The sequence below is a fragment of the Rhinatrema bivittatum genome, chromosome 7 (assembly GCF_901001135.1).
Source record: "Rhinatrema bivittatum chromosome 7, aRhiBiv1.1, whole genome shotgun sequence".
NCBI lineage: Eukaryota > Metazoa > Chordata > Amphibia > Gymnophiona > Rhinatrematidae > Rhinatrema > Rhinatrema bivittatum.
The window spans coordinates 108,924,788-108,937,217 of NC_042621.1; the positions used below are offsets into that span (position 1 = coordinate 108,924,788).

General features: G+C 40.6%; 1 protein-coding gene across 1 annotated transcript in view; it reads left to right on the forward strand.

Annotated features, from left to right (window-relative positions):
* The window catches only part of IL34 (interleukin 34), a 163,188-nt gene that overhangs the window by 63,295 nt on the left and 87,463 nt on the right, over positions 1–12,430 (forward strand). Inside the window, exon 2 of the mRNA XM_029608912.1 lies at positions 8,593–9,103. Within this exon, the coding sequence (XP_029464772.1) occupies positions 9,046–9,103 (58 nt within the window). The 5' untranslated portion in view covers positions 8,593–9,045. The remainder of the gene's footprint in view (positions 1–8,592; positions 9,104–12,430) is intronic.

Sequence of the window (12,430 nt, forward strand, 5' to 3'; positions counted from 1 at the left end):
AGGGTAATTGAATCTCTGCCAAGAAGCAATCCAGATATGGAAATGGGCATGTGAGCATCAAGCTGTTCTGCAAGCCACCTACTTTTCAGGGATCTCCAACACACTAGCAGATCTTCTCGTCAGTCTTCCATCTGCATGAGTGGTCTCTGTAGCAATCAATAGCCGATGCACTATTTGACTTGTGGGTTGTTCCAATGATCGATGTACTCACATCAAAACAGAACAGAAAGCTGGAGAAATCTTGCTCAATTCTATCCAACAAACTCAGGTTAATTTAGGATGCTTTCCTGCTCGATTGGAATACAGATCTTATGTATGCTTTTCCGTATCGGAACAGTGCAAAAGGTGCTATCTGAACAGGCTTGGCTAATCCTCATAGCTCCAGCTTGGCCAAGGCAGATTTGTCTTACATATCTCATACAGCTTTCCAGCAATCCTCTGATTCATCTGGGGACAAATTCAACTTTATTAACTTAAGAGGAAGGAAGTCTGCCATCTGAATCTCCCATCATTCAATCTGATGGCTTGGATGTTGAAAGCTCGGTAATTGCAGACTTCTTTTTACCCAAAGAGATTGAAGACATAATAGTTTATATCAGAAAACCTTGACTAGAAGAGGCTTTAAATGACAAAGATTCTGTGTATAGTGTCAACATAATGTCTTGGACCCATTTTCATGTGAGCCCAAACATTTGCTAACTTGCTTTTTCTCTCTTTCTGAATCAGGCCTAGCCACATCCCTAGTAAAAGGATAACTTTCAAAAGCTGCTCACACCCCCATATTGGTGTGCAAAAATCTATTCCTGAGCTATATAGATTATAAAATACACTAAATGTACCCTGCAATATGTGCATACATGTCAAAAAAAAAAAAGTGGAAATATATATTGCACTTATCCAGACAAGTTCCAAATTATCTAGCTAAGTAGCACTGAGAGGAGAGGATCACCTTGCTGGTGGCAGAAATGAATCAGTAAGTTTTGTTTGGGACATTGTCTTTTTGAAAAGTATTGGGGAAAGTTAACTATTTGGGAATATTATTTAGTGTGCTTAGTGTGTTTGTGCTTTTAATAGGCAGTAAGGCAGCAAATAACAGAAGTTAGACTGTATTTTTAAATAGTCAGTAAGGCAGCTAGTGAGCAGTAGTTAGTGTGTTTATTTTTAAAAGTCTGTAAGGCAGCTAGTAAGCAGAAGTTAGTGTTTGTATATTAAAAAGAAAAAAGTAGCCAGAAGCTAGAAATAAGCTAGGAGCAGTGTATACCTAAGTAAAAAGGTTGAAAAGTTCAGTTACTCACCTTAGAAAAGTGTTGAGGTAGTGTGATTTGGTTTGATTATGTACCAACATTTGTTAATCAAGAGAGCAGTGAGTCACTCTGGATGACTAACTGAAGTTAGACTGTTTGTATTTCCCACCCCTCACCCACCCACCCACCCCTAGCTCATCCTTTAATTTATAGGCAGGTGCCACTTACAAAAAATACAAAAAACGCCTTATTGAGAGTTTTATCATTCCCCTGTACACCACTACTAGACATATAGTGAATTCACTAATACATTTATAGGACATTAATTAGACACATTCCTACTCCCATAGCAACCTAAAACTTAAGTAGGAACTGAACAAATTTGAGATGAAGACAGCAGTCCAGCAGCAAGAAGGGGGCTTCCCAGTCTTTTGCATCGAGTGTCACGTGTATGATTTTTTACCCACCAGTGAGAAATTGTACATGTGCATGCGATGAAAAGAGCTCCTGGCTCTCAGAGAATGAGTTCGATCTCTGGAGGCTAGAGCGGCAGACCTGGAGGAGCTGAGCCAAACAGAAAGGTATATAGATGAGACCTTCAGGGACATAGTAGCCAAGTCCCAACTTCAGACTGGCAGCCCTGGTGCTGCCTTGGAGCAAGAAGGTCTCATGATTGGAGAGCATCAACCTGGTGCAGCAGGAAAGGATCCTGTTGCAAGGACTTGCTCTCCAGGTGATGCATTGTCCTTTCGCACTGATGATATCTCCCCAAGGCCTACTGCCCAGGTGAGAAGGGTTAGTTCGGCCGTCATACTGGGTGACTCGATTATTAGGAATGTAGACAGCTGAGTGGCAGGTGGGCATGAGGATCGCCTGGTAACATGCCTACCTGGTGCGAAGGTGGCGGACCTCATGCGTCACCTAGATAGGATTTTAGACAATGCTGGGGAGGAGCCGGCTGTCATGGTACATGTGGGCACCAACGACATAGTAAAATGTGGGAGGGAGGTTCTGGAAGTCAAATTTAGGCTCTTAGGTAGAAAGCTTAAATCCAGAACCTCCAGGGTAGTATTCTCTGAAATGCTCCTTGTTCCACGCGCAGGTCACCAGAGGCAGGCAGAGCTCCGGAGTCTCAATGCATGGATGAGACGATGGTGCAAGGAAGAGGGATTCAGTTTTGTTAGGAACCAGGGAACCTTTTGGGGAAGGGGGAGTCTCTTCCAAAGGGATGGGCTCCACCTTAACCAGGGTGGAACCAGACTTTAAAAAGGAGATAGAGCAGCTTTTAAACTAGAACAAAGGGGAAAGCTGACAGTCGCTCAGCAGTGCATGGTTCAGAGAGAGGTATCTTCAAAGGATACTAATGATGCATTAGAATTAGGGCATCCCGACAGTGAGGTTCCAATAATAAGAAAAGTAGTCCAAGTGCCTGTAACTAAAAACTCACCTGAGCTAAAATAAATTCTAACTTACCCCTATCAATTAAAAGCAGAATGTAAATTCAAACAAAAAACAAACTTTGAAATGTTTTTTGCTAATGCCAGAAGTCTAAGAAGTAAGATTTATTTATTTAATACTTTTCTGTACTGACCTTCATGGTTAGATGACCATATCAGATCGGTTTACATCGAACAGGGGAAGATGGGAGAATTAGAATGTACAGCAGTGAATGATGACATAGACATTGGCATCTCAGAATGTACAGCAGTGAATGATGACATAGACATTGGCATCTCAGAGACATGGTGGAGGAGGACAACCAATGGGACAGTGCTATACCGGGGTACAAATTATATCGCAATGACAGAGAGGAGCACCCGGGAGGCGGTGTGGCACTTTATGTCCGGGATGGCATAGAGTCCAACAAGATAAACATCCTGCATGAGACTAAACGCGCAATTGAATCTTTATGGGTGGAAATCCCTTATATGTCGGAGAAGACTATAGTGATAGGAGTATACTACCATCCACTTGCTGAAGATGGTGAGACTGACAGTGAAATGCTAAGAGAAATTAGGGAAGCTAACCAAATTGGTAGTGCGGTAATAATGGGAGACTTCAATTACCTATGACTAGAACACGTGGTACTGGAAACTTTATCGATTTACAATGCTGTATATGACGATACTTATATATATTTAAAATATAAATTTAAGGACCATCATACCACCCATGGTGCTCACAAGTTAGAACTTGTATCTCATGCACTTCATTTGGGTCACTTTTAATCATTGGTCCGAATCGGCTAGCATCCAAAACTTCAGTATTCAATTTTTTTGTTTTTTTGTTTTTTAACGTTATGTATTAAAAGGTATAAACTTCCCTTCTGTAGCTGTCGGGGTCAATCGTCCAACGTGCGCGCTTTGCAACACTGCTGCTTCAGAGACATCGGTTTAAACTCTCCTGATCCAGTAGTCCCCTTCCAATTCATTAACGGGGATATAGACAGGTCTTCAACGGTGCGAATTTGTGCGAAAAACTTGAGCGATGCTGCAGGTCCGTCAATTTTTCAGACCCGACGCCATTTCCCCGCTTTAAAAGTGGGGAAATGGCGGGGAAATGGCGTCGGGAAATGGCGGGGAAATGGCGTCGGGTCTGAAAAATTGACGGACCTGCAGCATCGCTCATGTTTTTCGCACAAATTTGCACCGTTGAAGACCTGTCTATATCCCCGTTAATGAATTGGAAGGGGAGTGCTGGATCAGGAGAGTTTAAACCGATGTCTCTGAAGCAGCAGTGTTGCGAAACGCGCGCATCGGACGATTGACCCCGACAGCTACAGAAGGGAAGTTTATACCTTTTTAATACATAACGTTAAAAAACAAAAAAACAAAAAAATTGAATACTGAAGTTTTGGATGCTAGCCGATTCGGACCAATGATTAAAAGTGATCCAAATGAAGTGCATGAGATACAAGTTCTAACTTGTGAGCACCATGGGTGGTATGATGGTCCTTAAATTTATATTTTAAATATATATAAGTATCGTCATATACAGCATTGTAAATCGATAAAGTTTCCAGTACCATGTGTTCTAGTCATAGATTGTTTCAATCGTGGGACTATATAGTAAGAGAAATTTGGGATTAGACTTCAATTACCCCAATATTGACTTGGTAAATGTATCATCGGTAGAGATATAAAGTTCCTGGATGGAATAAATGATATTTTTATGGAGCAATTGGTTCAGGAACCGACAAGAGAGGGAGCAATTTTAGATCTAATTCTCAGTGGAGCACAGGATTTGGTGAGAGAGGTAACGGTGGTGGGGCCGCTTGGCAATAGTGATCATAATATGATCAAATTTGAATTAATGACTGGAAGGGAAACAGTAAGTAAATCCATGGCTCTCGTGCTAAACTTTCAAAAGGGAAACTTTGAGAAAATGAGAAAAATTGTTAGAAAAAATCTGAAAGGAGCAGCTACAAAGGTAAAAAGTGTGCAAGAGGCATGGTCATTGTTAAAAAATACCATCTTAGAAGCACAGTCCAGATGTATTCCACACATTAAAAAAGGTGGAAAGAAGGCAAAACGATTACCGGCATGGTTAAAAGGGGAGGTGAAAGAAGCTATTTTAGCTAAAAGATATTCATTCAAAAATTGGAAGAAGGATCCAACAGAAGAAAATAGGATAAAGCATAAGCATTGCCAAGTTAAATGTAAGACATTGATAAGACAGGCTAAGAGAGAATTTGAAAAGATGTTGGCCATAGAGGCAAAAACTCACAGTAAAAACTTTTTAAAATATATCCGAAGCAGAAAGCCTGTGAGGGAGTCAGTTGGACCGTTAGATGATCGAGGGGTTAAAGGGGCACTTAGAGAAGATAAGGCCATCGCGGAGAGATAAAATGATTTCTTTGCTTCAATGTTTACTGAAGAGGATGTTGAGGAGATACCCGTATCAGAGAAGGTTTTCATGGGTAATGATTCAGATGGACTGACCCAAATCACGGTGAACCTAGACGATTTGGTAGACCTGATTGACAAACTGAAGAGTAGTAAATCACCTGGACCGAATGGTATACACCCCAGGGTTCTGAAGGAACTAAAAAATGAAATTTCAGACCTATTAGTAAAAATTTGTAACCTATCATTAAAATCATCCATTGTACCTGAAGACTGGAGGATAGCTAATGTAACCCCAATATTTAAAAAGGGCTCCAGGGGCGCTCCGGGAAACTACAGACCAGTTAGCCTGACTTCAGTGCCAGGAAAAATAGTGGAAAGTGTTCTAAATATCAAAATCACAGAACATATAGAAAGACATGGTTTAATGGAACAAAGTCAGCATGGCTTTTACCCAAGGCAAGTCTTGCATCACAAATCTGCTTCACTTTTTTGAAGGAATTAATAATCATGTGGATAAAGATGAAACGGTAGATGTAGTGTACTTGGATTTTCAGAAGGTGTTTGACAAAGTTCCTCATGAGAGGCTTCTAGGAAAAGTAAAAAGTCATGGGATAGGTGGCGATGTCCTTTCGTGGATTACAAACTGGCTAAAAGACAGGAAACAGAGAGTAGGATTAAATGGACAATTTTCTCAGTGGAAGGCAGTGGTCAGTGGAGTGCCTCAGGGATCTGTATTGGGACCCTTACTTTTCAATATATTTATAAATGATCTGGAAAGAAATACGACGAGTGAGATAATCAAATTTGCAGATGACACAAAATTGTTCAGAGCAGTTAAATCACAAGCAGATTGTGATAAATTGCAGGAAGACCTTGTGAGACTGGAAAATTGGGCATCGAAATGGCAGATGAAATTTAATGTGGATAAGTGCAAGGTGATGCATATAGGGAAAAATAACCCATGCTGTAGTTACACAATGTTAGATTCCATATTAGGTGCTACCACCCAAGAAAGAGATCTAGACGTCATAGTAGATAACACATTGAAATCATCGGTTCAGTGTGCTGCGGCAGTCAAAAAAGCAAACAGAATGTTGGGAATTATCTGATTCCATAGTTTCGACGCTGCAGGATCCGAGGGGTTTCCACTAATCTGCGCTATGAGACTCCTGAGCTCGCCCCGATCTCCTCATGGTCCGCGACCAGCCATCCGGCAGTGTAGGACGCAAAGGGAACAGTGTGGTCCGCGACCAGCCCCATGTGCTGTGTAGGGTGCCTGAGGGACTCGCCTTCCTTGTCCTAAGTCTTTGTTCCAAGTTCCATGTTCGAAGTCTTCAGCTCTACGTCTCCACGTTCCAAATCCCAAGCTCCACGTCGTTCTCCTCGAGAGTCCCAAGTTCCAACGTTCCAAGTTCCTAGAACTAGCCAGGGACCTACATTGTAGTCCTGTGTTCCTAGCTCCGTCTATCTCTGCTCCTGTGATGCCCATTCACGCACACACACCTCACCCTGGGTGCGACTCATGTTTCGACCTGCGCCGCCCTGTGGCCAAGGGTTCCGCTCTCACAAGAGCAAAGTGATGCGCACCGAGCCCACACCATCGGCCCCTGAAGGCTGCGCTCACAACATATATGCTAATTTTTATGCATGCATCCTTCTGAAAATTCACCTGTAATTTTCATCATTGATATATCATTGATTTTCATTTGATTTTCATCATTGGTATATCATTGTGGCACATCTTGGTGCCACAATGATATACCATGTTTAAATCTATAGTAAACCTATCTCAACTCATACATTGGTATTGAGGTTTATAAAAGGCTTAAGGCAAGTTAAATATCTGGTGCATTGAAACCTGAATCCGTCTCAGTAGATGAAGCCACCCTTCAAACCATTAGAATTAATTTCTTTTAAGTTTTTGATATAGAAAGTAGTGTTCATGTAGCAGTAACATCAGCCAGAAGAGTCAGGGAATTTCAAGTATTACTTCACTATCCACTATATATGCAGTTCTTCCACAATAAGGTAGTGCTTCTCACTCATACGACATTTCTACATTAATCAGTCCACCTTATTGCCTACCTTCTTTCTGAGGCCACACGCACATGAAAGGGAGACAGCCCCTTCATACTATAGATTGCAAAACAGCTTTGGCCTCCTGCAAGAGAAGAACTCAGCTGCATTGCCAAGATTCACAGCTCTTCATATCTTATGAGCCTAAGAGACTTGGCATAACAGTCACTAAAACTACATGGTCTAATTGGATAGCGAACTGCATACAGCACTACTACACAGCCACAGGCCTATAAACTACAGACTATATCAAAGCTCATCAGGTTATAGTTATAACATCTTCCATTTTTCATCTACAAGCAGTACCTCTCAAAGACATCTGCAAACCTGCAACTTGGTCATCAGTGCACATCTCTATGTCCCATTACTGTCTGGACAACCTCTTATGGAGTGGCAGTAAATTCAGACAAACAGTTTTACTTAGCTTGTTCACCCAGTGGCCTACTCTCCACAGTGGGGTTTGGGTTGCTAATTCAGTAAACACTCTGCTGCAGTGTTCGGCTTGGGATACCCCACATGTCATAGCTAATTCAGCCATGCTTATCAATGGAAAAAGCATGCTTGTTTACTGTAAACAGTGTTTTCTGTAGATAGGATGAATTAGTCAAGCTAAATACTCCATCTCTCTGCAGAATCGACTGCCTAGCTGGATGTAGCTCTAAAATTGACTGAGATAGCATCCATGTAGGAATTCCCACACATTCTGTACTAGCTAGAAGAAACGAGTTTGTTTGGTGCTGCTGGATGAAGTCACCCTTATGTCAAGGCTAATTCATCATGCTATCTATGGAAAACACCGTTTATGGTAAACAAAAGTGCTTTTTCCAGCTACAACCCCCCCCCCCCCCCCCATAATCATATTGATATCAGCTTTCACCTTTATTTCCACCTTTCCCCCAGGCTGCTGGCTTCTTCTCTGGTGGAACTTGTTGCTGACACTCTGAAGCTCCGGTAGTCTTTATCAGTGGTGTGAGGCGTGCAGTGCTAGTGCTAACCCTCTGCTATTATGAGAAGTCCATTTCACCCAATTCCATGGCAAAAGGGATATTTTGCTGCAAGTGCTGCTGAATTGCAAGAAACAGAGTACCTTAATTATGCAATATTTGCAGAATACTTTAAATGTAAGAATCTGGCCTCGCTGGTGTTTGCACCCATGTTCTGAACTTCTTCTGTTATTAAACTAACCTGATGGTGGGATTTTTTATTCACGGATCTGAGCTGGACATCACAGAGCAATCGTGCGCAAGCATTACCTCAAGGTTTCATTCTTGCACAGAGACTGTCCTCACTTTCGTACTAATCTATCATGCAGATATGGGTGGTTGTGTATATCAGAGATATTAATGATATCCTGGGTGGAATGCCCTGGCTTTCGGATGCCATGATGTTTGTTTAATAAGCAGTCCTTCTTTTTCAATTTACAGAATTTAAATGGAGCAGTCACAGAAGAGGTTTTTAAAACGGAATATGGATCGTGTCTAGCAAATTTCCTGAAACCCGTCCTTCCAGTGCGTCGCACCAGAATATCTAAAGAACAAAACAGAACAAAAGAAAACAGTCAAACTGGTTTCTCCCCTTCTCCTCTGGCACTGTGTGATGGAAGCAGGAAGTCTTTGATAGCGTCTGCTTGTTGTGCACTGGATCAGACAAAGTGGGCAGAAGCTGAATGAGGGAATCAGCATTGCAGAGGAGGTCATCACCTCTGGGGTCTACTAAGGCTGTGGAGGGGCTTCTGGGATCACAGAACCTGTTTTGAGAGAAGCTGATAGCTTTGGAAGAAATCCAGTATGTCACTTTTTTGCCTTTGCTAAACGTCTCAACGTATAAACTGGGGCACGTTTTTTATTTCATGGGTAAGAAGGGGATGAAGGAAAGCCATGAAATCACAGGCAAAGTCTGCCATCAAGATGCTGTGTAGCTGGATTTCTCTCTTCTGTAAGTAAAACCTGAATTGCTTTTGATAAATCTTTATTTTTTCAGTAATATTTAAGGAAAAAACGTTATTCTGCTGTCAAGCTAGTTGAATGGGATATGCCAGCATGAAGTAACCATTCAACACAGTGTTTTTTTTACATTACTTTATGCTTCTACCCTGCAATCCTAGAAGCAACTACTCTGCTGGAGAAACACCAAAATTGTATTTTATTTTCAAATTAGTTTTAAGGTGGTTTAATCCTCTGGGTTTGGGCAAAGTCCAAATGATTTTGTTCCCAGTGGGTTTGAGTGGCAGAGTGTAATCCACCTCCCCTATCCCCAGTATCTCAATTTCAGCCAAAAGTCCAGGGAGGAACAGAACAGCTAAAATGGCCATGATGTGATCAGAACAGAAATTCATTGACCACTGAGCCAGTATCAGCCATTAAATTAGCTCAGCAACTAGTTTCCCTTTATAAGTAACTTCAGGATAGTTTGCCATTCTATTTATTTTTATTTAGATTTGTCTTCTACCTTTCCATGGTATACTCAGGTGAGTTTGTTCAGCTTTTCATCTTCAGTTTTGCCACTTTTTAAACTTTGCTTTAAAAAGGTCGATGCCAAGTGACATAAAGGACACCATAATCTCCAAAAGAGCAGGTCTAGTGTTCAGTCAGGTGCAAATATTTTCTGTGCTGATCCAAATAAAAAGAGAAAAAGGTGTTCATAAAAATTGAAAACACATTCACAGGCATACTCCAGCATGTTATTATTATTAGTTATTGAATCTAATATACCGCCTGTAAAATAATTTATCCAAGTGGCTTTACAATAAAAAAGTATATAAAATATAATCAAGACTGCGTTTAGACAAAATACAAAACAGTGTTGTACAACAAAATAACATCATTTGAAAAGTGCCAATTGATTTATAACACAAACATGTCTGCATATTTTAATTAAATTTAAAAAATAGGATAAATTCCTTCTTGTCAAAGAATGACACTATGATGGGCAGACTGGATGGGCCAGTTGGTTGTTTTCTGCCATCATGTTTCTAATTTTTAAAGAGAATTTTGTTTAGTCTTTGGAGTTGGGAATGGTTCTGGTATTGCCTCAATATGTTTTCTGGGGTGGGTGTGATAGCTGGTAATGATCATGGTCTCTGGGGGAGGGGAGAAGTCTCAGCCATTCCATAACCAGAGAACCTAGGAATAAAATCCATGTAGCTCCCCAGATGCTGAATTACTAATGAGGTTTTCTGTCTCTCTTACCTTTGAAAATTACCCTGCTTATGTTCTGTTTTAGAAAAAAAAAATCCATTGGTTTGGTTTTATATTAATTAAAATTGAAAGGAAGAAGTCCATATTCAAAAGAATTTAACTGAATAACTCAGAAATTATCAGGCTAAATGAAGTTTGGGCACTTATCCAGCTAAATATTAGCTGGTTAATAAGTTAGCTATAATTTAGCCTGATATGTTAGGAGCGTTCCAGGGGCATAAGTGGAAGGAGTTGAGTTAGCTGGCTAAGTTATCTAGCTAACTCCAATATTCAGAGTTAGCTGGCTAATTTAACTGGCTAAGTCTGGTTGGGCCAAAGAGCTGTCCTAAAATTAGACAGATAAAGTTGGATACCCAGTTATATTCAGTATTGCGGCTGTGCTATTGAATATACCTCCAAAGTTAGCCAGATAAGTTTATCTGACTAACTTTAGATATCTGGACAGTGACTGAATATGGACCTAGAAATGTTTTATTTATTTATTTAAAAACATTTTTTCTTTACCGTCGTTAAGTTAAATACCATCACAACGGTTTACAGAAGGGCACAATAAAGAGAAATATGGGTGGTATAGATTACAAATTACTCGTGTGCCATCATAGTACAGTAACAATTTAAAATAATAAACTAGGTGTGTAAGTTAAACCTGATTGTTAGGAACAAATTAGGCAGTTTGATTTTAACATTAATATGCTTATGTAGGTTACTAAAAACGTCTAGCTTGGTGCATCCTTATCGCTCAACTATTTTTCTCCTTTTCTTTATCTTTATAAAATGCTTGTTTAAAAAGCCAGGTTTTCAGATTAGTTTTGAATAATTTCAGATTTGTCTGTAGTCTTATTTCGAGTGTATAGAATTTGTCTCATAATAGTCCAAAATACCAGAGTGGGGGCTTTTGGAGTATCTGTTGGTTTTGGTTGCCTACTTTAAATGTTTGTTGTATGAGCTGATGGAGGTTATGCCTTTATACGTCTGATATTCTATGTTCCAGCATATTTCAGTAGGTAGTTACCATGTCTAGAAGGCTGTTTTCTCTGTTGAAGTGATGGTAGGTCAAAGGTGGTTTAAGGGAAGGATAGAAAAAGGGATGGGACTTTATTTGCAGAGAATTACTTGAGTTATGATCGCCCTTGTACAATCTAGCGTCCTCAGTACAGGCAAGAGTATCTGGCACCCTAGGCAAACCTTCGACCGTGCACCCACTTCCCCAACTTACCTATTAGTAGCAGCTCCAGCAGAGTGTTCCCTCTTACTGGCAGCAGTGGCTTCAGCAGAATGCTCCCTTCTTTGGTAGGTATTAGATCTGGCACAGCATCCCTCTCTGCCTCACAATGGAAGAATTTTCCTGCCCCCAAAATTTTGACACTCTAGGCAACCACTTAGTTTGCCTAATGGAAGGACCAGCCCTGAGTATCCTGCCCTTGAGGTCTGTAGATAGACTAGTTTTAAAGATGTCATACTAAATGTTAGGTCCTTAAAAGAAAGGACCTCAAATTCCTATCTTTTTATATGAAGATGGATTTTTTTTATGTTTATCCAAAGCATGGCTAAGGGAGGGAGAGGAATCGGCTGTGGGGTTAGCTTGCCCTTTGGGTTTTTGGCTTTCATTAAATCTAGGGAGATGTTGCCATGATTTTCAAAAATTCTTTGCTACTCACTTCAACACCAGCTCACCAACCAGCTAGGATGGATTGATTTCTGTTTCATCAGAAACCCGAGATCTAGGGGTCATGTTAATTTATGGGGACTATCATACCTCAGCAAACTCCCTTCAGGAGCTCTACAATTTAATTTATAGTGGAGATTTATCCCAGAGTCTTAATTCTGGGAGATTTTTATCTGCAAGGAGAAGGAATTTTGATGCAGGGCATAGATTTCCATCAGTTAGTACATTTTCAGAAAAGTGTCATGCATTGGAAAAGTTAGCTGGAATCTATAAATTACCAGGTATTAAATATTATTGGAGGAAGAGAAAAAGACCTTGGAAGAACTGATTGCATATCTCAAACAGGTACTGGAAGGACCCAGGGAGAGAAGGGGTACCTGTCCTGAAAGGGTAGGAAAA